The sequence below is a fragment of the Notolepis coatsorum genome (assembly GCF_963971535.1).
Source record: "Notolepis coatsorum genome assembly, chromosome: 15".
NCBI classification, from domain to species: Eukaryota; Metazoa; Chordata; class Actinopteri; order Aulopiformes; family Paralepididae; genus Notolepis; species Notolepis coatsorum.
Genome location: NC_140179.1, coordinates 63,980,700 through 64,005,179, shown reverse-complemented (window position 1 = coordinate 64,005,179; position 24,480 = coordinate 63,980,700). Strand labels below are relative to the sequence as shown.

The 24,480-nt window shown below is 47.9% G+C and overlaps 1 protein-coding gene across 1 annotated transcript in view; it reads left to right on the top strand.

The window, feature by feature from the left end:
- The window catches only part of snd1 (staphylococcal nuclease and tudor domain containing 1), a 447,837-nt gene extending 428,354 nt beyond the window's left edge, over nucleotides 1-19,483 (top strand). The window contains 2 exon segments of the mRNA XM_084330125.1: nucleotides 15,845-15,889; nucleotides 18,466-19,483. Coding sequence (XP_084186251.1) covers nucleotides 15,845-15,889; nucleotides 18,466-18,531 — 111 coding nt within the window. The 3' untranslated portion in view covers nucleotides 18,532-19,483.
- Nucleotides 19,484-24,480: the final 4,997 nt, after the last annotated feature.

The following is a 24,480-nucleotide window of genomic DNA, read 5'->3' as shown; positions in this document are numbered from 1 at the left end:
CTCTACACTACTCTACACTACTCTACACTACACTACTCTACACTACACTACACTACACACACTACTCTACACTACACTACACACACTACTCTACACTACACTACACTACACTACACTACACTACACTACACTACACTACTACACTACTCTACACTACACTACTCTACACTACTACACTACTCTACACTACACTACACTACACACACTACTCTACACTACACTACACTACACACACTACTCTACACTACACTACACTACACACACTACTCTACACTACACTACACTACTCTACACTACACTACACTACACTACACTACACTACACTACTACACTACACTACACTACTACACTACACTACACTACTCTACACTACACTACACTACACTACACTACACTACTCTACTCTACTCTACACTACTCTACACTACTCTACTCTACTCTACTCTACACTACTCTACTCTATACTACTCTACACTACACACACTACTCTACACTACACTACACTACTACACTACACTACTCTACACTACACTACACTACTACACTACACTACTCTACACTACACTACTCTACACTACTCTACACTACACTACACTACACTACTCTACTCTACACTACTCTACTCTACTCTACACTACTCTACTCTACTCTACACTACTCTACACTACACACACTACTCTACACTACACTACTCTACACTACTCTACTCGACCCTACTCTACACTACTCTACTCTACACTACTCTACACTACTCTACACTACACACACTACACAACACTACACTACACTACTACACCACACTACACTACTCTACACTACACTATTCTACACTACACTACACTACACTACACACACTACACTACACACACTACACAACACTACACACACTGTTTACAGAAGCTCTATACAAGACCATAATACAAGAGGGGCCAGAAATGGTCAGTTTGTACTCCCTCGTCCTAGAACCAATGCTTTAAAGCGGTCTTTTATTTATAGGTGCATAACACTCTGGAACAACCTACCTAGTTATCTCTACACTTTTAGTAAATCGATTTTTAAAAAGAAACTCAAATCTCAATTACAGTTGTTGCCTTAATGTGTATTGCATTTGTGTATGGGTTTTTGCCTATTATCCTACAAGTTCTCATTTTGTATCTTTAAAAATGGATATTTATTGTATGTTTTTAGTTAATTGTTTTGTTTTTTATTTCTATCTATAGCATCTGTGAAAGTATCTTATTTTGCTATATACTAAATCCTTGTTTTTATCTTTTGTATTGATCTATGCATTAACTGTTTTATGTATTGTGTTGTGTGGACCCCAGGAAGACTAGCTGGGAGCCATGGCACCAGCTAATGGGGATCCTTAATAAAAAAAACACTACACAACACAACTACACTACAAAAGGCTCTGATTTACGGACATGGAGACGGTTGGTATGTTGTGACATGGAGAGGTTGTTATGTTGTGACATGGAGAGGTTGTTATGTTGTGACATGGAGAGGTTGTTATGTTGTGACATGAAGACAGAAGGAGAGAGGTACAGGAGAACGAGCAATGGGACGAGTGGAGATAGTGAGTGAGAGAGATGGGGGGGGGGGGGGGTCTTGGAGGTTGTGTGTGTGTGTGAGAGATCCTCATTGCAGTTAATGACACAGCAGGAAGTGATGATGGAATAGGGAGGTGTAGTCTGACGTCACTCTGCACCGCCCGCAAGGTCCACCCGTTTAGGGATTTATCATTGGGAAAATGGATTATCGGCTATTGTAACAATTCTGCCTCATGAACATTGGAAAGCTTTCCATTTTTGCACAAAATGAGTTCCCTTCTATCACTAACAAAATTTGACGTAATTATTTTACGATTAATTGTGAATATTTTCATGTTGAACTAAACTGTAGATTGTGGATGAATACACACAGAAAGGTACACCGTGCCAATGTTCATGCTTTATTTGTTTTAAACGAGACAATTTAGAAATGGGCAATGGGGAAATACGTCGCAATTTTGCGAGGTGGATCGACCGGAAACAGCAATGACGTAACCACTACACCTCCCTATAGACCAGGAAGTAACCACTACACCTCCCTATAGACCAGGAAGTAACCACTACACCTCCCTATAGACCCGGAAGTAACCACTACACCTCCCTATAGACCAGGAAGTAACCACTACACCTCCCTATATACCAGGAAGTAACCACTACACCTCCTATAGACCAGGAAGTAACCACTACACCTCCCTATAGACCAGGAAGTAACCACTACACCTCCCTATAGACCAGGAAGTAACCACTACACTAGGAAGTAACCACTACACCTCCCGCATGATTACGAAACCTAGCCGCATTTCTCGGAGACGCTCTCTGATTGGCCGCCGCCTGTTTCTACACTGGTTAAGCTTAGGCACTCTTCGAAGTTGGTTAAGGTTAGAGTTTATCTTAGAGCGTGACGGCACGTTCTTTCGACGGTTAAGCTTAGGGCCCGCGTCCACTTGGCGCATATTTCTGACCGCATGCATCTGTTTTCAATGTATTCCAATGGGGAGGGAGCGCATGCGGCCGCATGCGGCCGCCTCTAGGAAGTGCGCTGCCGTCGGCTTCTTTTCTCAGCTTTTTTGTGCGGCCGAAAGTTGAAACTTTCTGAACTTTCAGAGCGATGCGCTGGAGCTCATTTTCAGACAACCAATCACAGCCATTCATCTACCACTCTGTTTGTAACCTGACACCGGAGCTGCCTGCCTGTCTGGCTGTCTCCCACAGACCATTGAGATTCGCGACAAAACTAATAATAATAACTACACGAATACACTACTAAAAAGCTAATAAAAAGCAAAGGGCGAACTGTGGTGTCAGGCAATAACTATATATATAATTAATATACAATAAAGTTATTCAAATATGCTATAATATGTGCAAAACCGCGGCATGGCTGTAGATTTCTTTCTGTCATCTACAAGATGCGCTTCAAGCCAGCTCTGCCGGCGCACTCCCAGCATGTTTCACGGAGAAATATGCGCTAGGTGGACGCGGGCCCTTAGGCACTCTTTCGAAGTTGGTTAAGGTTAGAGTTTGTCTTGGAGCATGGCGATAGAACGCCAGGTAGTTTGCAGGCTGTTTGACTTGGAAATGGGCAAAGACACAGCTCGTCACGGATTGGGAAAACGCGTCAGTGGCCAATCAGAGAGCGTCAGTCAGTGCCAATCAGAGAGCGTCTCCGAGAAATGCGGCTAGGATTCGTAATCACGCACACCTCCCTATAGACCAGGAAGTAACCACTACACCTCCCTATATACCAGGAAGTAACCACTACACCTCCCTATATACCAGGAAGTAACCACTACACCTCCCTATATGAGCCCCGTTGTTCCCTGTCGACTGGAATGGCTTTTTACCGCCTTCACATCCGTCTTTTTTTTTGGGGTGGGGGGGGGTTTAACGACGACAATAGCACGGGCACGAGAGTTGGCACAGAAACCACACACACACACACACACACACACACCACACACACACACACACCACTCACACACACACCACTCACACACACACACTGTCAAAGAGCTGCAGCTTAGCTCCATCTCATATCCATTATTTTCACACTGCGCACCAGAACACCACCTGGGCACAGAACGCCAGCCTGTCGAGCCACGTGCACACGCACACACACACACGCACACACACACACACACACACACACGCGCGCGCTCGCTCGCTAATGCCAGAACAGCAGACAGGATGCGCCACCTGTCGATAAAACCATCTTAAGGCTAGCGTTCACACAAGTCCATACTCCAGGGAGTCTGTGGAGAACATAACAGACATGTAAACATGATTATACTTCAAAGGGATAAACACCATATACTGTGTACACACACACACACACACACACACACACACACACACACACACACACACACACACACACACACACACACACACACACACACACACACACACACAGTCTGGGATCGGTTCACTTTCAAGTCAACATGTGAACAGAAATCGCTGTTTACTTGCTAAGGATGGAACATTTATTCTTTATTCCCATGTTCTTGTCAGTAGGAGGGGGAACAGTGGTTGAATTTGACAGAAAATCCGCTTCTGAATTAATTTGAATTGAAGGTGAATTGATCAAACACACATACATAGACACACACACACACACACACACACACACACACACACACACACACACACACACACACACACACACGCACACACAGACACACATAGACACACACACACACACACACACACACACACACACACACACACACACACACACACACACACACACAGTGCCACATCTTTAAGTAAACAGTTTATTCCCTCAGCCATAGTGCAGCCAGTGTTCGACAGTCTGAATGGCATAGCATCTGCCCGGCATATGGGGCTCTGTGGGGTCATACAGACGGACACCCGCCCCCTTCTGCCACGCTGTCGCCCCCCCAAACCCCCAACCACCCCCTCTCTCTGCGGTCTCCCTCCAAACCCCCAACCACCATCTCTCTCTGCTGTCTCCCTCCAAACCCCCAACCCACCACCCTCTCTCTCTACTGTCTCCCTCCAAACCCCCAACCCACCACCCTCTCTCTCTACTGTCGCCTCACTCAATCTCCAATCCATTACTAGGTGATGGACACGAGTTATGCAGCAAAGTACTCATTTGATCCATAGTTGCTTTTGCTTCACAATCCCTCAACTGGATCTTGATTAGAATGGGATTCCTGAGGTGGGACTGTCGACATGCTGGTGAAGATGTCGCACTCTCTTGTGGCTGCACTACCTGCTCTGGTCTCACCCAGAGACCTGCACTACATGCTCTGGTCTCACCCAGAGACCTGCACTACATGCTCTGGTCTCACCCAGAGACCTGCACTACATGCTCTGGTCTCACCCAGACACCTGCACTACATGCTCTGGTCTCACCCAGAGACCTGCACTACATGCTCTGGTCTCACCCAGAGACGCAATCTTTTTCTTTTTCTGTTCTTTGGGCTCCTTTCTGATGCAAGACATGATGGAGGCCTTTCATGGGATGTTTGGAATGCCCGTTTGTCCTCCGTGTTCGAAGAGACGATAGCGGAATGTGCAACACAATCAAACTACACCTTTATTTAAAAAAAAATAACTGCTAATGCCTTTGGTGCACCCAGGCTTCCAGAGAATATTAATGATGTTATTGTGGAGATACGTTTTTTTCTTCTTTTTTTCTCCATGTGTGGGCAGTGCAATGTGAATATTCACCACAGCTGAGCTGCCACAGACGGGTTCTAACTGCATTCCTTTTACCATGGTAACACATCCGCTCCCCCAGTCTCCTGCACCTACGGACACCGATCTCCATGACAACGTTATTTTAAGCATTCTCTGGCAGCCATTTAAAGGTGTTGCCATCCAAATAACCACACTGTAGATTTGAATCGGGAATAGCGGTTCTATTGACTAAAGTCCTATGGTATTACTATTTCTTCTCTCTCCATCCTCCTCTTCTTCCGCCTCGTATTGGGAAACACCTCATGTACTAATAGATTCTCTTTACATATCCCTCCCTCACGCGTTTTCTTTACGTGTTCCCTCCTCTTCAGCTTCATCACTAGCCCAGCAGCTGTTCCCTCATCTTCATCTTCATCACTAGCCCAGCAGCCGTTCCCTCATCTTCATCACTAGCCCAGCAATCGTTCCCTCATCTTCATCTTCATCACTAGCCCAGCAGTCGTTCCCGCATCTTCATCTTCATCACTAGCCCAGCAGTCGTTCCCGCATCTTCATCTTCATCACTAGCCCAGCAGTTGTTCCCTCATATTCATCTTCATCACTAGCCCAGCAGTTGTTCCCTCATCTTCATCACTAGCCCAGCAGCCGTTCCCTCCTTTTCATCTTCATCACTAGCCCAACAGTCGTTCCCTCATCTTCATCTTCATCACTAGCCCAGCAGTCGTTCCCTCACACCTTCCTCTCTCCAGTCCTCGTCTCTTCTCGCCTCTCCTTTACACGAACGCTCGTGCTTCAACACCCCAACAAACAAAATAAACGTCTCCTTTCACCAAATATATGAGTTGTGGCTTCTCTTGTTTGTGTTCTGAATGAGGCTTTCTCCCACTCCGCTGGAGCCCCGAGGCAGCCTCTGGAAGAAGCATCCGGAACAGGATGCAGTTTGAACCGCTTGCTGATTTTACTATTCTGTTCCACTGTGAGAGTTGAGAGGGAACAGTGGGGGGGCTGGGGGGGAAGCAGGAAGCCCCCCCCCCCCTCGCTGGGGCATAACAGAAGCTCACTGGGGTAACGCAGCTCAAACTGAGGCCTATACAGTCCTCCCAGTGTGTGTGGTGCACTTGAATCAGAGCTTGTGTCTTGGCTTTCCTCTGAAGGTAATTCATTTGGCAGCGTTGCCAGATGGGAAATGTTAGTGTGTAAAATTAGTGTGTTTTGAGGGAAATAAGTGTATGCGAGTCATAAGTTGTAAACTGTTCCGCATCTATATGGAAATTGTAGTTTAATATAAATGTGTGTCCCGTAAACAATGATGGGTACAGTAGAAACCAATATTACTCTGTCCTTAGTAGGGATGCCCCCCGAAACCCGTTTCTAAATGGGAACCGGTACTAAATTGGTGTACCATCCATCTGCGATGCAACGGTGGCAGCAACAGTGGACACGGAGTAATGTTAACGTTATGTTGAGTTCATACTACACTACACGTATGAACTCGACATAACGTTAACGTTACTCCGTTTCCATGAAGTGTTCAACTAGCAGCAATCTGTTGTTGAAAATGTAGCGTTAAAAATCTCCGTGCATAGCACCGGAAACCGGAAACGCAAGGACAGGAAGCCGTCATGAAATCGTTGTAGTCATATTGTAGTCTTTTAGTCTTATTAACTAAAAGATTTTAACTAAATAAAAAGCAGCAGCACTATTGGATAACTGTCATGTTTGCTATGTATTTCTTTCTTTAGGGGAGTAGGACATTTGTTTCACAGTTTTAGCATGATGTTTTATAGATGGCTAGGTTGTTTTTGTTTTTAAGAGGGGGGGTTTGATTTGATTGAAGTTTATTTCAAATATGCAACACAACAAACAAACATCAAGTACAGATATAGCCTTAAGCCGTTCAAATAATAAATGTATTGTAGCGCTGAGAAGAAGGAGTCGGAGGCGGTGTCTCGAAGTTAAACCTAATTCCTTTATTCATCAGCGTAACAACAAATCGACGTAGTCGTGTCGACAGTAAAATAAGAATGCCGGTGGCAGGAAGTGCCACCCTATAAATCGTCCGGGGGGAACTACCATTCCCAACGAGTTCCTTGTGAATTATGTACAGTCACTACACAAGCCCCCCCAGAATTCACCCATAGTCAAAATCCCCCCGGCGTGGGGGAACAATTGCCCGGCCTCTGCGTGTGCGGAAAGCCGGGGGCGGGGAGGGCGGAGTGGCATAAGCGCCCGCGCCGTCCACGACACCCGGGGGCACGAAACGGCCTCGGCGAGCGCGGAAAACCGGGGGCGGAGAGGGGAAAGCGTCGCAAGCGCCCGTACCCTCACCGACACCCGGGGGCGCTGGCATCGGTGAGGCCGCCGGTGGCTCTGTGGGCGGTGGCACCCGGGGCAACGGCGGACGACCCCTGCGGGGGGGAAGGGCCAACTCCAAAGGCTGTGAAACGTCTACGTGAGCGGGCTTGATCCTGTCTATTGACACGGTCTCTGTCCTACCGCCCATGTCGACCATGAGGTCCTTGTTACCGTGTCGCAGGACCCTAAACGGGCCATCGTAAGGGGGGCGTAGGGGCCCACGGTGCGCATCGTGGCGAACAAAAACATACTCCGCCGTGTGCAGGCTGCGCGGCACCCGGGAAACGGGGGTACCATGCTGCGACGTGGGAATCGGGGCGAAGGTCTGAGCCGCTTCTCGCAGGGTGGAACGCTGGCTGGCCGCGGACCAAGGGGTTGTCGCGTCCGGAATGAAATCCCCCGGGACGCGCAATGTCTGGCCGTATAACAGTTCCGCGGACGAGGCCTGCAGGTCTTCCTTGGGGGCGCTCCTAAGTCCGAGCATGACCCACGGCAGCTTATCCACCCAGTTGCCGTCCGTCAGGCCTGCGCGCAGCGCCGCCTTCATGGACCGGTGGAAACGTTCGCATAGCCCGTTGGCCTGCGGGTGGTACGCGGTTGTACGGTGCAGCTTAACCCCCAGGCCGCTGGCGACCGCGTTCCAGAGCTCTGAGGTGAACTGCGAGCCCCGGTCGGAGGAGAGGTCCGACGGGGTCCCGAAACGTGCGATCCACGTGCTGATAAAGGCGCGGGCCACGTCGGAAGAAGACGTCGAGGCGAGGGGAACGGCTTCCGGCCATCGGGTGGTCCTGTCCACCATAGTGAACAGGTAGGTAAACCCGTGAGAGGAAGGAAGCGGGCCCACGAGGTCAACATTGACGTGGTCGAATCTCCTCTCGGGAACCACGAATGTCACAAGCGGGGCCTTGGTATGTCGGTGCACTTTAGCCCGTTGGCAGGACACACGCGTCGACCCAGGCCATCACGTCTTTCTTGAGCCCTCGCCACACAAACTTCTGTGACACCAACCTGCTCGAAGGCTTCCTACCGGGGTGAGACAGGTCGTGCACAGCCTCGAAAGCCCGCCTGCGCCAGCCTATAGGGACCAGCGGCCGGGGTTGCCCGGTGGAGAGGTCACAGAGCAGGGACGCGCCCGAGCCGCCAATCGCGACGTCTCTGAGGCGCAGACTGGTATCCGCTGTCCTGAGGGCCTGGATGTCGTGGTCGGAGGCCTGTTCCGAGCCCATGGCGACGTAGTCGAGGCCCAGTTGCACAGCTCCGATGACGACCCGGGATAGGCAGTCTGCGACCACGTTGGCTTTCCCGGCGATATGCCGTATGTCTGTCGTGTACTCGGAATTGTACGAGAGTTGGCGCTGTTGTCGCGCGGACCACGGTTCAGCCACCTTGGACATGGAGAACGTGAGTGGTTTGTGGTCGACGAAGGCCGTAAACTCCCGGCCCTCCAGCATGAAACGAAAATGGCGCACCGCCAACCAGAGACCTAGGAGCTCTCTGTCAAATGCGCTGTACTTGCGCTCCCTGGGGGTCAGTTGACGGCTGAAAAACGCCAGCGGTTGCCAGGCGCCGTCAACGTATTGTTCATGCACTGCGCCCACCGCGTAGTCTGACGCGTCGGTGGTAATGGCGACCGGGGCCCCCGGTGACGGGTGAGCCAACATGGCTGCACCCGCCAGGGCCGCCTTGGTGGCCGCGAAGGCTGTCGTCCTCTCGGCCGTCCAGTCGACCGGCTGGTTGGGGGACTTGTCCTTCAGCGCCTCGTAAAGCGGCCGCATGGTGTGGGCCGCCCGGGGGATGAACCGGTGATAAAACGTCACCATCCCGAGAAATTCCCTGAGCGCCCGGGCCGTCGGGGGTCGTGGGAAAGCGGAAACGGCCTCCACTTTCGACGGGAGGGGGGCGGCCCCCCTCCTGTCGATGAGGTGTCCGAGGAACCGTATGGAGGTCAACCCGAACTGACACTTAGCCGGGTTGATGATTAGGCCGTTTTGGCCCAGCCTCGTAAAGAGGCATCGTAGGTGCTCCAGGTGCTCTTTGGGCGAGGAGCTGGCGACGAGGATGTCGTCCAGGTAGACAAAAATAAACGGCATGTCTCTGAGCGTCGAGTCCATTAGCCTCTGGAAAGACTGTGCCGCGTTCTTCAGTCCGAACGGCATCCGTAGGAACTCAAATAGACCGAAGGGTGTTACCACCGCCGTCTTCGGGACGTCCAAGGGGTGTACCGGCACTTGGTGGTAACCGCGTACCAGGTCTACTTTCGAAAAGAACAGCTTACCCGCCAGGTGCCCTGAGAAGTCCTGGATGTGGGGGACCGGGTAGCGGTCTGGCGTGGTAGCATCGTTGAGGCGTCTGTAGTCCCCGCACGGTCTCCATCCCCCGTCCGGTTTGGGCACGATGTGCAGCGGCGAGGCCCAGGGGCTGTCCGAGCGTCGGACAATCCCCAACTTCTCCATGTTGGCGAACTCTGACCTAGCGACTGCTAGTCTGTCAGGGTTGAGCCGGCGGGCCCTAGCGTACACGGGAGCTCCTTGAGTCTCTATGTGATGCTCGACCCCGTGTTTGGTGGTCGCGGCCGAGAACGTAGGCTGTGTCAAGCCGGGAAACTCCCGCAGTAGGCGTTGGTACACGTCACCTTCTGCGAGCGAGCTGGCCAGCCCGCTGTATACCACTTCATTGCGCACACAAGTCAAGGAAGCGTACGTCTGGGCGTCTACCAGGCGGCCGTGCCTCACGTCCACGAGGAGCCCATGTGCGCAGAGGAAATCCGCCCCGAGTAGTGGGAACGAGACGTCGGCCGTGACAAACTCCCACGTGAACCGCTGTCCCCCGAAACACAACTCCACGGTCCTCGTGCCGTAGGTGCGGATCGGGTTACCGTTGGCGGTCGTCAGTCGCGGACCCCCCCCCCCGCCGGCGGTGTCCTCCACCGTCGCCGGTAGGACGCTCCTCTGTGCTCCGGTGTCGCAGAGGAATTCTCGACCAGAGAGTGTGTCCTTAATGAAGAGTAGCCTGTTCGACGTACCTGCGCTCACGGCCACTACTGGGCGCAGGTGTTGGCGTTTCCCGCCCTGACAAAAGTACAAGGCGGGCGGCACTTTGTTGCTTTCGCGCCGAAGCGTGCATGGAAATAACACAGGCCTGTGTCATTATTGCCGTCGGCCGCGGCGCCCCTCTCCATCTTCGCCCCTCCCCCTCTGGGCATGTGCGCCCGTGTCGGGGCCAGCACCTCTGGGGCTAAGTGCTGCGTGGCCAGGTAGAACCGATCTGCCTCCTCTGCCAGAGCACGGGGATCCACAATGTTTGTATTGGCCAGCGCCGTCTGTACCCGTGGCGGCATGTGTCTGAGGAACAGTTCTTTAAATAAAAAGTTTGGCTGCTCGGCGCCCAGTAGATTCAGCATCATCTCCATATGCGCCGACGGCTTGCTGTCTCCCAAGCCACGTATATCCAACAAGCGTCGGGCCCGCTCAGACGGCGACAACTCAAAAATCCTGAGTAGGTGCGTCTTAAACGCCTCATATCTATCCCGGGCCGGCGGAGCGGTAATGAAGCCTACCGTTCTCGCCGCCGTAGTGTTGTTCAGACTCGAGACGACGTGGAAGTATCGAGCGGCGTCATCCACGATTCCCCGTAGGGCGAATTGCGCCTCCGCCTGGGCGAACCACGCGGCCGCCGACTGCTCCCAAAACTCAGGCAGTCTGAGAAAACCAGCGTTGTTTGCCATGTTCGTCGTATTCTCCGTCTCGGAAACTTCTTCGAGACTAATGTCGGGGTCACCAGTGTAGCGCTGAGAAGGAGTCGGAGGCGGTGTCTCGAAGTTAAACCTAATTCCTTTATTCATCAGCGTAACAACAAATCGACGTAGTCGTGTCGACAGTAAAATAAGAATGCCGGTGGCAGGAAGTGCCACCCTATAAATCGTCCGGGGGGAACTACCATTCCCAACGAGTTCCTTGTGAATTATGTACAGTCACTACAGTATAAACATTTAAAAAAAAAAATAATAATAATAATAATCTAAAAGAACCGATAAGAGTATCGATAAAGTACCAAACCATTAAGCAGTATCGATAAGAGTAGTAGTATCGATAAAATCCTAACGATACCCATCCCTAGTCCTTAGGCACTGCTACTAACTAGTAACTACTAATACTAAGTGTCACAAAATTATCAAGTTGTCACATTTTCAGGCATTATCAGTACATCGCACAGAGGGCAAAATGATCGTACGCACATAATAATTATCAGGTGATTGCTCCATTTGGTGAGATAAATGCAGATTCAAACCCGCCCACTGAATCCATTATGCACTGGTGAGTGTTGTGAATGTGGCAGTGTGAGCGGACGTTATGTTGTGCCACAAGGCCCTTTCTCTTCACGCGTTGAGGGTCTGCTGAGCGGAACCTCCTGTCTGTCTGTCTCCTCCTGTCTGTCTGTCTGTCTCCTCCTCCTGTCTGTCTCCTCTGGTCTGTCTGTCTCCTCATGTCTGTCTCCTCCTGTCTGTCTGTTTCCTCCTGTCTGTCTGTCTCCTCTGGTCTGTCTGTCTCCTCCTGTCTGTCTGTTTCCTCCTGTCTGTCTGTCTCCTCTGGTCTGTCTGTCTCCTCCTGTCTGTCGCCTCCTGTCTGTCTGTTTCCTCCTGTCTGTCTGTTTCCTCCTGTCTGTCTGTCTCCTCCTGTCTCTCCTCCTCCTCCCCTCAGGGCTCTCTCCTGTCTCTCCTCTCCTCTCTCCTGTCTCTCCTCCCCTCTCTCCTGTCTCTCCTCCCCTCAGGGCTCTCTCCTGTCTCTCCTCCCCTCTCTCCTGTCTCTCCTCCCCTCCTGTCTCTCCTCCCCTCTCGCCTGTCTCTCGTCCCCTCTCTCCTGTCTCTCCTGTCTCTCCTCCCCTCTCTCCTGTCTCTCCTCCCCTCAGGGCTCTCTCCTGTCTCTCCTCCCCTCTCTCCTGTCCCTCCTCCCCTCTCTCCTGTCTCTCCTCCCCTCTCTCCTGTCTCTCCTCCCCTCAGGGCTCTCTCCTGTCTCTCCTCCCCTCTCTCCTGTCTCTCCTCCCTTCAGGGCTCTCTCCTGTCTCTCCCCCCCTCTCTCCTGTCTCTCCTCCCCTCAGGGCTCTCTCCTGTCTCTCCTCCCCTCTCTCCTGTCTCTCCTCTCCTCTCTCCTGTCTCTCCTCTCCTCTCTCCTGTCTCTCCTCCCCTCAGGGCTCTCTCCTGTCTCTCCTCCCCTCTCTCCTGTCTCTCCTCCCCTCTATCCTGTCTCTCCTCCCCTCAGGGCTCTCTCCTGTCTCTCCTCCCCTCTCTCCTGTCTCTCCTCCCCTCTCTCCTGTCTCTCCTCCCCTCTCTCCTGTCTCTCCTCCCCATCAGGGCTCTCTCCTGTCTCTCCTCCCCTCTCTCCTGTCTCTCCTCCCCTCAGGGCTCTCTCCTGTCTCTCCTCCCCTCTATCCTGTCTCTCCTCCCCTCTCTCCTGTCTCTCCTCCCCTCTCTCCTGTCTCTCCTCCCCTCAGGGCTCTCTCCTGTCTCTCCTCCCCTCTCTCCTGTCTCTCCTCCCCTCAGGGCTCTCTCCTGTCTCTCCTCCTCTCTCTCCTGTCTCTCCTCCCCTCTCTCCTGTCTCTCCTCTCTCTCCTGTCTCTCCTCCCCTCTCTCCTGTCTCTCCTCCCCTCAGGGCTCTCTCCTGTCTCTCCTCCCCTCTCTCCTGTCTCTCCTCCCCTCAGGGCTCTCTCCTGTCTCTCCTCCCCTCTCTCCTGTCTCTCCTCTCCTGTCTCCTGTCTCTCCTCCCCTCAGGGCTTTCCTCCTGGATCCTGTATAATATCTCTGGTTGGGTTCTTCCAGACGGTGACACGGTCTGTCTGTCTGTCTGATAGGACTGAGATGCCATGTCCAACTCCTTCCAGAATATCTCCTTTACTTGGCTTTGATGGATGGCTTGTGCGACCGCTGCAGTTTCCCCAGCTTTTACAAACACACACGCAGACACACACACACACACGTGCTTACACACACACACACACACACACACGCACACACACACACACACACACACACGCACACACAGAGGGCAGCTGTACGATCCAGCTGCAGTGCTGTTATGGTTCTGGTGCTGTGTTCAGTCTGGCTATCATATCATCTTCTGTGCACCAGCTAGCTAGGCAATGACACCGCGCTGCCCAAACAACAGCTACAGCATCTGGCTCTGTGGTGTGTGGTGTGTGTGTGTGTGTGTGTGTATGCAGATGAGCTCATTTAATAAGCTCCGATCCATGGTGTACGTTTTTATATATAGTGCTAGAGAGCATTGTCTCTCTTCCATTCTCGCTCTTTCTCCTCAATTCTCAGTGTTAATTTTGTCAATGAAAATGATGACTAAATATGGTCCACTAAATCTAGACTAAAACAAAAAAGACAAAATCTAGACTAAAACTGACTAAGACAAAAATGCTCAGACCTGTAGTTGACTAAAACTGATTAAGACTAAAATGAAAAATTAATGAAGGTGACTAAATATGATAAACAAAAAAGGAGCATTTGACTAAGACTAAAACTATTGGTTTGATTATGTCTTATGGTGTATATATGTAGAGCACTTCTATGCTCTATATGTATATATATTATTTTTGTACAACCAGGGGTCATGTCTGCTTCACATGGGCTTTGGAAACGTTCGGTTCACTTTGCTGTTTTTGTTATTTTAAGAATGGTGAGGGTCTTTAACTGTTTACATCTTTAACTCATTACGTTATCGGGGGAGTGGGGAGAGGGGCGTCTACATGAATCTATGATCCCAATAGAAATTAATGTGAATTTGACTGGCTGTAGCGGTACATAGAATTGCATTACAAGAGAATAAAATGCCTTTTTTTTTCATTAATGAAAACTAGACAAAAATGTCATCCGTTTTCTGCGACTAAATCTAGACTAAAACAAAAAAGACAAAATCGAGACTAAAACTGACCAAATGAAGGTGACTAAATATGATGAAAACAAAAAAGGAGCATTTGACACATGACTAAAACTAAAATTTAAATAGCTGCCAAAATTAACACTGCTCTCTCTTTCATACTTATTCAAGTCATCTCTATACTGTTGCTTGACTACCCCCCCACCCCCCTCCCCCCACCCCCCTCCCTCTGACTAATCCCAACAAAAAGTACATTCCACTGCCTTTTCACTCACTCTCTCACACACACACACACACACACACACACACACAGTGTAACCTCATTTAATTTCATCTGCGCCTCTCCTTCCTTCTCTCTCACTCTATCATTTTATCTCGTTCTCTCTCTCTCTCTGTCTCTCTCTCTCGTTCTCTCTCTCTCTGTCTCTCTGTGTCTCTCTCTCTCTCTCTCTCTGTCTCTCTCTCTCTCTCTCTCTCTCTCTCTCTCTCTATGACTCATCGTTGGTGCAGTCAATGAGGCTAAATGTCTGGTCTTGCAGAAACCAATATGTCCAGTGTTGCATGTTGGCTTCCTCTTCTCTGCTGCCTCCTCTCTTCTCCTCCTCCTCTCCTCTCCTCTCCTCCTCTCTTCTCCTCCTCCCTCTCCTCCTCTCTTCTCCTCCTCCCTCTCCTCCCTCTCTTCTCCTCCTCCCTCTCCTCTCCTCCTCCCTCTCCTCCCTCTCCTCCTCCCTATCCTCCTCTCCTCCTCTCTCTCCTCCTCTCTCTTCTCCTCCCTCTCCTCTCTTCTCCTCCTCCCTCTCCTCCTCTCTTCTCCTCTCTCTTCTCCTCTCTTCTCCTCCTCCTGTCTCCTACATCCTGCTTCTCCTCCTCCTGTCTCTTCTTCTCCAGTCTCCCTCTTCTCCTCCTTCCTCTCTTCCTCCTGTCTCCTCCCTCTTCTCCTCTCTGCTCCCATCTCCCTCCCTGCTCCCTCTTATCTTCCTGTCTCAGTGTCCCTCTTTCCCTCTCAGTGAAATATCACTCTCTGTGTGCGTGTGTGTGTGTGTGTGTGGGGGGGGGGGGGTGTGGGTGTGTGTGTGTGTGTGTGTGTGTGTGTGTGTGTGTGTGTGTGTGTGTGTGTGTGTGTGTGTGTGTGTGTGTGTGTGTGTGTGTGTGTGTGTGTGTGTGTGTGTGTGTGTGTGTGTGTGACAGAGTGGGAGCATCCTATGGAAAAACAAGTGAAATTATGAGTTCACTGCTAAATGTCTGCATTAACAGACAACTTGTGTCGTCTAGGGCAGAGCAAGGATATATGATCGATTTACCTTAAGCCTTTAAAACCTGTCAGGTGATACACTTCTGTCAGATACTAAAGTCTCTCTCTCTCCCTCCCCCCTCTCTCCCTCTCTCCCCTAGGTGACAGAGTATCTGAATGGTCAAGAGTCTGCCAAGACTGCCAGAGTAAGTGACTTCATCTTATCTCTTCTCTCTCTCTCTCGCTCTCTCTCTCTCTGTCTCTCTCTCTCGTTCGCTCTCTCTATCTCTCTCTCGCTCTCTCTCTCTCTGACACATTTCATTGGCTGTCGTCAGTGTCCTGCATGGATGCATGCCCACAGTCTGTGCAGACCCGCAGAGGGAGAGTAAAAGAGGAACAGAGAGGGAGAGAAGGGGGACACACGACTACCCTTCAGCCATCCAGATATCTCAGGCCCAATCAGAGCTTCTTCAGATATATAATAAAATACAGGCGTTGGAACCTTTCTAAGCCAACTGGCCAATCAGAAGTCTCCTTTGCTGACTCACCATTTCACATCCAATCAGGTTAACTTTTTAATTTACAGAGGATATGCTTTCAGAGACTTATATCATCATCATCATCATCAACCTTTATTTATACTTGAAAAGACAATTGAGGTCACCCTCATTTTCAATGCCGTCGAGACTTTAGACATTTCAATGCACACATTTCTACAATATAACAATAAATATTCATAACTATCTATATAGTATAAAATGAACATAGGCATAAAATCAGCACACAGATTGACAGAATATAAAACAATGCATAAATTGCAGACATAAGAATAGGTATAAAAAAACAATAAAAGTAGTGCAATGTAAACGTGCAGACTTAATAATGGCATAAAATAAGTACCAAAGTACAATGTCGCTCGAAGGCATGTGAACCCCCCCGGAACAGTCAGCCCCCCCCAAAACACCCCACACATCAATGATGATATGATATGGGGCACAACGATTCATGGATTTCCCATTATCCAATCCAATCGATGCAGTGTCCAGTGAATGGGTGAATGTGAGGCATAAGTTGTAAAGTGCTTTGGATAAAAGTGCTATATAAATGCAGTCCATTTACCTCATGCACCGGCAATTTCACTCGCACGCTCATTCATTCACACAGTTAGCCACTCTGCCCTAGTGGCGACTCGCAGGTATTGCATCTCTTGACGCTGTGTGTCCTATTCATATTCAGAATAGGGATGGGCGTGAGTAATCGATTACTCGTAGCTATGAGAAAAATCGATCTTAAATTATTAATAATTTTTAAGAATCATTATATATATTTTTTTACATATTTGTTTCACATGTATGTATACGATTATAACCATTTGTTGGTTTCCTTAAACATATACGTGAATGAACAAAAGTAAGTAAAAATAAAAATAATTTAAATTTTTATATTTGAGTTTTTTTCCCCTTTTCGAGTAATACACGATCACTCGAGTATAGCATGCAATCAATCGATCTGGATTCTTCTTAAAAATGCCCATCCCTACTTCAGAACACAACCGTATACTGGTGGGATGTGCTTGTGACCCGGCTATGTGGCCCAGCGACTGTGTTGCAGGTGGATCACAGTATGTTCCATCATCATAGCCATCACGTGTCACCAAACCAACCAATCAGAAAACAGCCCTTCTCACTTAACTCGACGAATCATCCAATGACTTCGCCGCACGCCCCCCGAGCAATCGCCCCAATCGGCAGCGGGACGGACGCTAACGAGGCCCGGGAGACGCCGCCGCCGTGTTCAGAGAGACAGTGAGAGACAACAAAGCCAGGGAGGGGATGAAAGGACGAGCCACAGCGACAGCGTTCACTCTAACGACTGGCTCTAATTAGCACGGCCACTAATTAGCTGTGAATCACGGTGCTAACAGCTGAACACACAAGCTGATGAGAACTAGACGAGTCTCCTCTCTCTCTCCCTCTCTCTGTCTATCTTACACATACATAATTATATACACATACTCAGTTTCCACATAAACATTGTTACGGTTGCACAACGACAGAACATCAAAACTAAACCAGCTGTGTGTATACTGTGTATATATATATATATAGATACATACTCACTTATATACATACACACATGTGTATATGCACGCCCCACATGCCTACACGCTCACACCTCCCCGTCTCCAATGTGACGAAGGGAGCGTTTAGCGGAGTGCAGGGAGCATGTGCTGCTTTACGAGGTGGCTCCCACCGCAGAGCGAGGCAGGAGTGATGGAACGAGAGCGAGATGGGAAGGTCTCACAGAGGCCTCACCAGCCTGCATGGCCGAGCACAACCACGAGATTAAATTATGATACCACTCTCTCCTCTCTATCTCCTCTCTCTATCTCTCCTCTCTTCTCTCTCTCTCCTCTCTCTATCTATCTCCTCTCTCTCTCCTCTCTCTGTCTCTCTCCTCTCCTCTCTCTCTCTATCGCTCTCTCTCTGTCTCTCTCTTCTCTCTCTCCTCTGTCTCTCTCCTCTCTCTGTCTCTCTCCTCTATCTCCTCTCCTCTCTCTCTCTCTGTCTCTCTCCTCTCTTCTCTCTCTCCTCTCTTCTCTCTCTCCTCTCTCTTCTCTCTCTCTCGCTCTCGACCATTGAACATGTTATGTGCTATAGAGGTTATTGACGTCCCATTCAAAGCGATTGGGAATGTGACATCATGTTATAGCTATTTGTGTATTGCTGCCAATAAAACCTCTCTCTCTCTCTCTATCTCTCTCTCTCTCTCTCTCCATCAGCTCAACATTTGGCGCTATGGAGACTTCCGTGCGGACGACGCAGAGGAGTTTGGCTACAGACGCTAAACAAAGCGACACCATCCGACGCCATTCCAAAGACCAACGTGATGAAAGATGGAGAGATGCATTTGACCGAAGATGAAAGAACGACAGAATACTAAACTAAACAAAACACCAAGCCGCTCCTCTTCCTTTATATTTCAACATTTCATCCAGTCCTGTCCCAATGTGCCCCCCCCCACCCCCAGCCAGTCCTTCTAACTCTGAAAAAGAGCATGCTAGCAATGCTGAACACTCTACTCCCATCATGCAACAGTGACTGTCCTTCCTGGTCCCACAAGCCACTGCCAGTTTGTAATCAAGCAGCCTGCACTATTGCCAATCTGTGTGTAATTGCCATGTTATCTTTTCAACAGACTTCCTGTTTGATATCACAATAAAGATCCCCTCTCAGCCAATCATGTTCTTTTGCGATCTGAATTACAGTAATCCAGCCAGTCCCTGGTGTTCTTTTGTTGTACAGGAAGGTGCTTGGAGAAGGGTGTTTTTTTTTTTTGTAAACATGAAATGCTTCCCTAATGAATGACATGTAAATGTTGAGGATATGTTGAAAAGTGTAAATGGAGATTATTTTAGAGCCACGCAGAAGAAATGAACGGAAAACAAACAAAACGGACAAGTTTATTTTTGTCTTGGATGTATATCTGTGTGATGATGACACTCGCTAATGTTTATGTTGGTTTTTCTTTCTCTCTATATCACTCTTTTATGGCCAGAAATTATGGGCGCCTTGATATATAAAAAGATTAAAAAAAAAGCAAAAAAAATAAAAAGCATCCATCATCTCTCTTATCAGTCTGTAATGTTTACATTCTAATGGTAATGATCTAGTCTCTTTGCGATCTCCTCTTATCTCTCTGTCTCTGTACGTCACAGCAGAAACAGTGTTTGAATTTGTTTCCTTATGATGGACCTTGTCATTGTATTAAAAATCTGCTGAATAAAAATAAGCAAATGATTAAGTATTTTGTCATTTGTATGATTGTCTATAATGTAGGTGAGTTGATAACGGTGGAGAAAGTTGTGCTCAGAATATCATATATTCTATACATATATATATATCATTAACCTCTGAAATTAAAAAAAATCATGTTTTTCTGGGGATCCCCTCGAACTTAACCCTTTCACTGCCACACTACAGAAACTTAACCCTTTACGATCACACTACCGATGGGTTTCTTCAGTGTGGCCACTTAACGAGGAACACCGCTTGGCAGGCCAACTGATTCTGATTGGTTCTTGATATTGGAATGTCTGATAACATGGGACAGTCTCAGAGAATGGATTTTTTCCCCCAAAAAAAGAATTATTGGTAGCTGTTGGGATATGAGAATTTCACCAAATACGACCAAAAAGTTGAAATACACAGCAAAGTGAAATTGAGAGGCGGAGCGAAAGCAGGCAAAGTGGATGGAAAGATGCTAACGGAGAGTGACTGACGTAGCTTCGCTCTAGAAATCTAGAGCTTGGGTGTTTAACAAAAGATGGTTAATTTAAACTGTGTCTCAAATTTCCCCACAGGGATAAATAAAGATCCATCTTATTTTACATTTTGCGACAGTTGAGTACCTCAGACAAAGAACCTTATAACTAATACGTTTTTCAGAGGCACTACAGTATGTATTTAAACAGTATTATCTAAAGCTAGTACTGTAGGAGTTGTGTTCATTAGTTGTTAAAGAAATAGAGGTCGAGTACTTTTCTGTGATGAATCACATGTTTTGGATTGACTTGACCGACTGCAAACACATGGGTTGTCCAACAATGTGCCGATACGGTTCTTCAGTGCAAAGTTTAAATGACAGAAATGGTTATTTCCCCTCTGAACTTCCTGTAATAGTCTTCAGGATTCTTTGCACTTTACACATAATCGCTATAATGAGAAGAAGGGGAAGAAAAACAAAAGATTGTGACTTTAACGAAGCCCTCATAAATATTAATATGTTTACTATGTAAATAGATGCTCTGTGTCATACATTAACCCACCACATTAACTGTCACATTACATAAACCACCTCTGCTTCCTCACTGTATCTTGACTTGGCGTATGATCATAAATAATGCTGGGAAAATTACAGCATGGTAAGCCCGAGGGATGCACAAAGAGTGCTTTATAAAAAAAAAAAAGTTTAAAGCCTCCATCTGTTGGGGTATTTTCACAGACATTCTTTTGAAGTGTTTGATCGGTAGATGGAAAATAAGCCATTTGGATCCGTCTTTTGAAATATAGATCTGTTTTATTCCAGTGTTTACAAACAGCCTACAGTTATCAAAAGCTTCGGTCAATCAACTACAGGATGAAAACATTCTTATTGTTGGTTCTGGGACATTTTGATGAATTCAAATAGCTTCCTATTACTTACTATGTACTGTATATATGTGTGTGTGTGTGTGTGTGTGTATATATATATATATAGTAACTGTCGTGAACACGTTCAGTCAAAAACACAGCACTGTAAAGTACAATATACATCAGTAGTCTTCTTTTTATCATCAAGGTCACCCACCATGAAATGAGACTCCAGGGAGAACATATTGATATCCAGCTGTGTCGTTATCTTCCGCGTGTGTGATGAAGACGAGGAGCAGGAAGCAGCTGCTTTCTTTACATTAGAGCCTCATTACAGCAGACGCTCCCGCTCACTATGGATGACCCTTGACCCACTGGAGCAGAGTGAATGACGAAGTACATAAAGTACAAATCTACCATAGTTATCTCCATAAATAGATGTACGGAGGGTTACTCTATGATCAACATCGAAGGTCAAAATGCCCCCCATGTCCTTCAAAAGTGTACATTTACCATGTTGTTTACATTATGGTTGAATTATTTTAGTCAGCATGAATGTTTGTGTTGAAGAGCTGATTGGGGGGGAGGGGGCTACTGGGTTGGAATAACAGTTGAACATTAATTAGCATATTATTTACATAGTGCCTAATTGCCAGAGTTTTGATGGCAACGAATGACAGATGAATACATCGTCAATAGAGGGGCGCAGTCACTCTGCCTTAACACTTTCAGTGCCCAGCAGGGGGCGCACATTTAGTGCTTGAATGCCCACCATCCACTTCAATGTTAGCATTAATATCGCCTAATCTATGTTTTAAATTATGGCTATGTGTCTAATCTGCCCGTCGCATTATCAATGACTCATTTCCAGTCAACATTGTCGAAGCGGATTGTTTTTTTATCGGTTCATTTCCATTTTATAGCATTTTGAAAAGCCCTCATTTTCACGGAAAAATAAAAGATTCCATGATAATCGCCCTGTACTGTAATATTCTAGAACGTTGTCATTTTTCTGCCTATTTATGAATTGTTTTCAAATAAACGCTAGATTATCGATAGTATATGTGTACGTGTGCACGCTGGTGCCGCGCGCTGAAAATCGATTATCTCAGTTCCTGATCGCTCTTACAGTCAAACAGCCATATCACATTATAGGGGAAAAGCTTATATCTCCGTGAAAACGGGTCTGATTATCCTAAGACTGGTCAAATAGATTCCTTACCTGAGATCAGATGGTATCCAAATGGATTATTCCAATTCCTGATCGCCATTCCAAAAATCAATCCTTTTATTGATCCCATGCGTATACTGTAAAACACATATTACACGCTGTGCTGAGGGTCTACAAGATACACTACACGACCAAGGTACCCATGTACATGTCAAAATACTTCCCAAAGGTCAGTGAATACCACGATCACAACACCAGAGGGAGCTCCACAAATCATGTTAAACCCAGATTCGGCTCAAATAAGGGACTAAACACGTTTCGCAATTATGCCACATCAATGTGGAACGCCCTACCTAAAGCTGTAAAGGAATGTGGATCACTACCCACTTTCAAAACCTCTCTCAAGGGACACCTACGGGAGACTGCAATTCAACACTGGCCCCTGTAAATATCCTAACCCAACCCCCTCCAATGTACAGTCATTTACCTAGTATGGTTTTGTCAATAGTCCAATGTACAATTTTGTTTGTTTGTACAGTGTCTCCCCCCCCCCCCCCTCAATGTACAGTTGTACTTGTTTATACAGTGTGCCCCCCCCCCCCCCCCCCCCAACCACCTCCAATGTAAATTACCCAGTATGGTTGTCAATATCCCAATGTACCCAACCCCCCCCACCCAACCTCCTCCAATGTACAGTTTCTACGTCAAATGTATATACTCCCTTTTCTTGACTCCTTCTGTATCACAAACAGTACTGTATTTGCAAATCTGGTATGTCATAAATGTATAGATGTAGCAGTACTGACTATCTGTATGTCATGTATGTCATATATGTCCTGATGAATTGAAAATGGGGGACCCTGATGTAAACAAGACGAAAGTCTTTCTCTGGTCTGCATCCCCTTAACAATTGTGTGTATTGAGCTGTACTGTATTGTACCCATTCTGCAATCTGTTAATAAAGTTTTCAATCAATCAATCAATCAATCAGTCCAGAATGAAGCTGATCGGCTCAGGTTACATGCGTGAGAAGTAAAATGTGGATTCCGGAGTTATTTTTTCTCATCCATTTTCATCAAGTCCAATCCAAAATGGTGCATTACCATCTGGGAGACGACAGGGGGCGCTTTTTTCACATCTGGGCAGGATTACCAACGGTAGACTCGGTTGATGAAATATTAATTCAGATCGCTAATTAAAAAAAAATCTGAGAATTCTCGTGATGGGCATTCAACCCGCGGGCTGATATCCAGAGACATTTCGTGATGGGCATTCAAAGTGTTAAAAGAACACACCAACTTTATGGGAAATGTGCTTACTGTGGATACCAATTTCTAGCGGACCACTAACCTATAGCTTAAGATTCTGGGAGAGGGGTTTTTGGCCAGCAGCTAGGCTAGCTGGTCCGTATTCACTTACATTAATTTGTGCTAAGACTCAGATTCAGATAACTTTTAATCGCCATTATTTTTCACAAAAAAAACACATAGGAATGTGATACAGCATTTACAGTGCAGTGCATAGACTTTATTCACAGATACAAATGTGCAAAACAGTGATACAACGAGACATGACAGTAAAGTGCAAATGGCTTTGCATATGTTGTGCAAAATAAAGTATAAAATTCCATCCCTAGCAGCTCCCCATAGTGGGGGGGGGGGGGTGGAGCAAGGGGACACCTGACTCGTTTCCCAGGCAAGATGCTGAGGAGAAGAAACTGAGTCTATGGCGTCTTGGGAAGCCGTAGCCGCCTGCCGTGGGGGAGCCATGACCCGGGTGGGCGGGGTCTGCCATGATCTTCGTCGCCCTCCTCAAGGCCCTGGTGGAGTGTAGGGACTCGAGGGAGGGAAGGGAGCAGCCGATCACCCGCTGCAGCTTGGCCTTGTCCCTGACCGTGGCTGCAGGGAACCAGGTGATGATGGAGAGGGTGAGGATGGACTGGATGATGGCGGTGTAGAATTGGACCATCATGGTCCTCGGCAGCCTGAACTTCCTCAGCTGACGTAGGAAGAACATCCTCTTCCGGGCCTTTTTGTTGAGAGTGATGGTGTTCAGCTCCCATTTCAGGTCCCGGGAGAGTGTCATGCCGAGGAAGCGGCAGGACTCCACAGAGGCCACCGGGGTGCCTCCCAGAATGATCGGGTGGGGGGGGGGGGGGGGGGGGGGGGGGCTGTCTTCCGCCTGAAGTCCACTGTTTTCTGGGCGTTTAGGTCCCGGTTGTTGCAGCTGCACCAGCTAGGCTAGCTTGCAGTCGGATAGCTTTCTACTGAACACACAGAGAGCTAATTGGTGTCTATCTTCTTGTCTGACTCTGAAGAAGACAGTAAGCGCATTTACCATAATGTTGGCGTGTTCCTTTAAATCAGCATTGCTGCCATTATGGAGTGTAATCCTAAATCCCTGTGGAAAATATGAATGTTTTTCTTTTCATTTACATTACATAATATCTGTTCTGAAAGGAGGGTTAAGTCCCACACTGTGTTTTTTCAATATG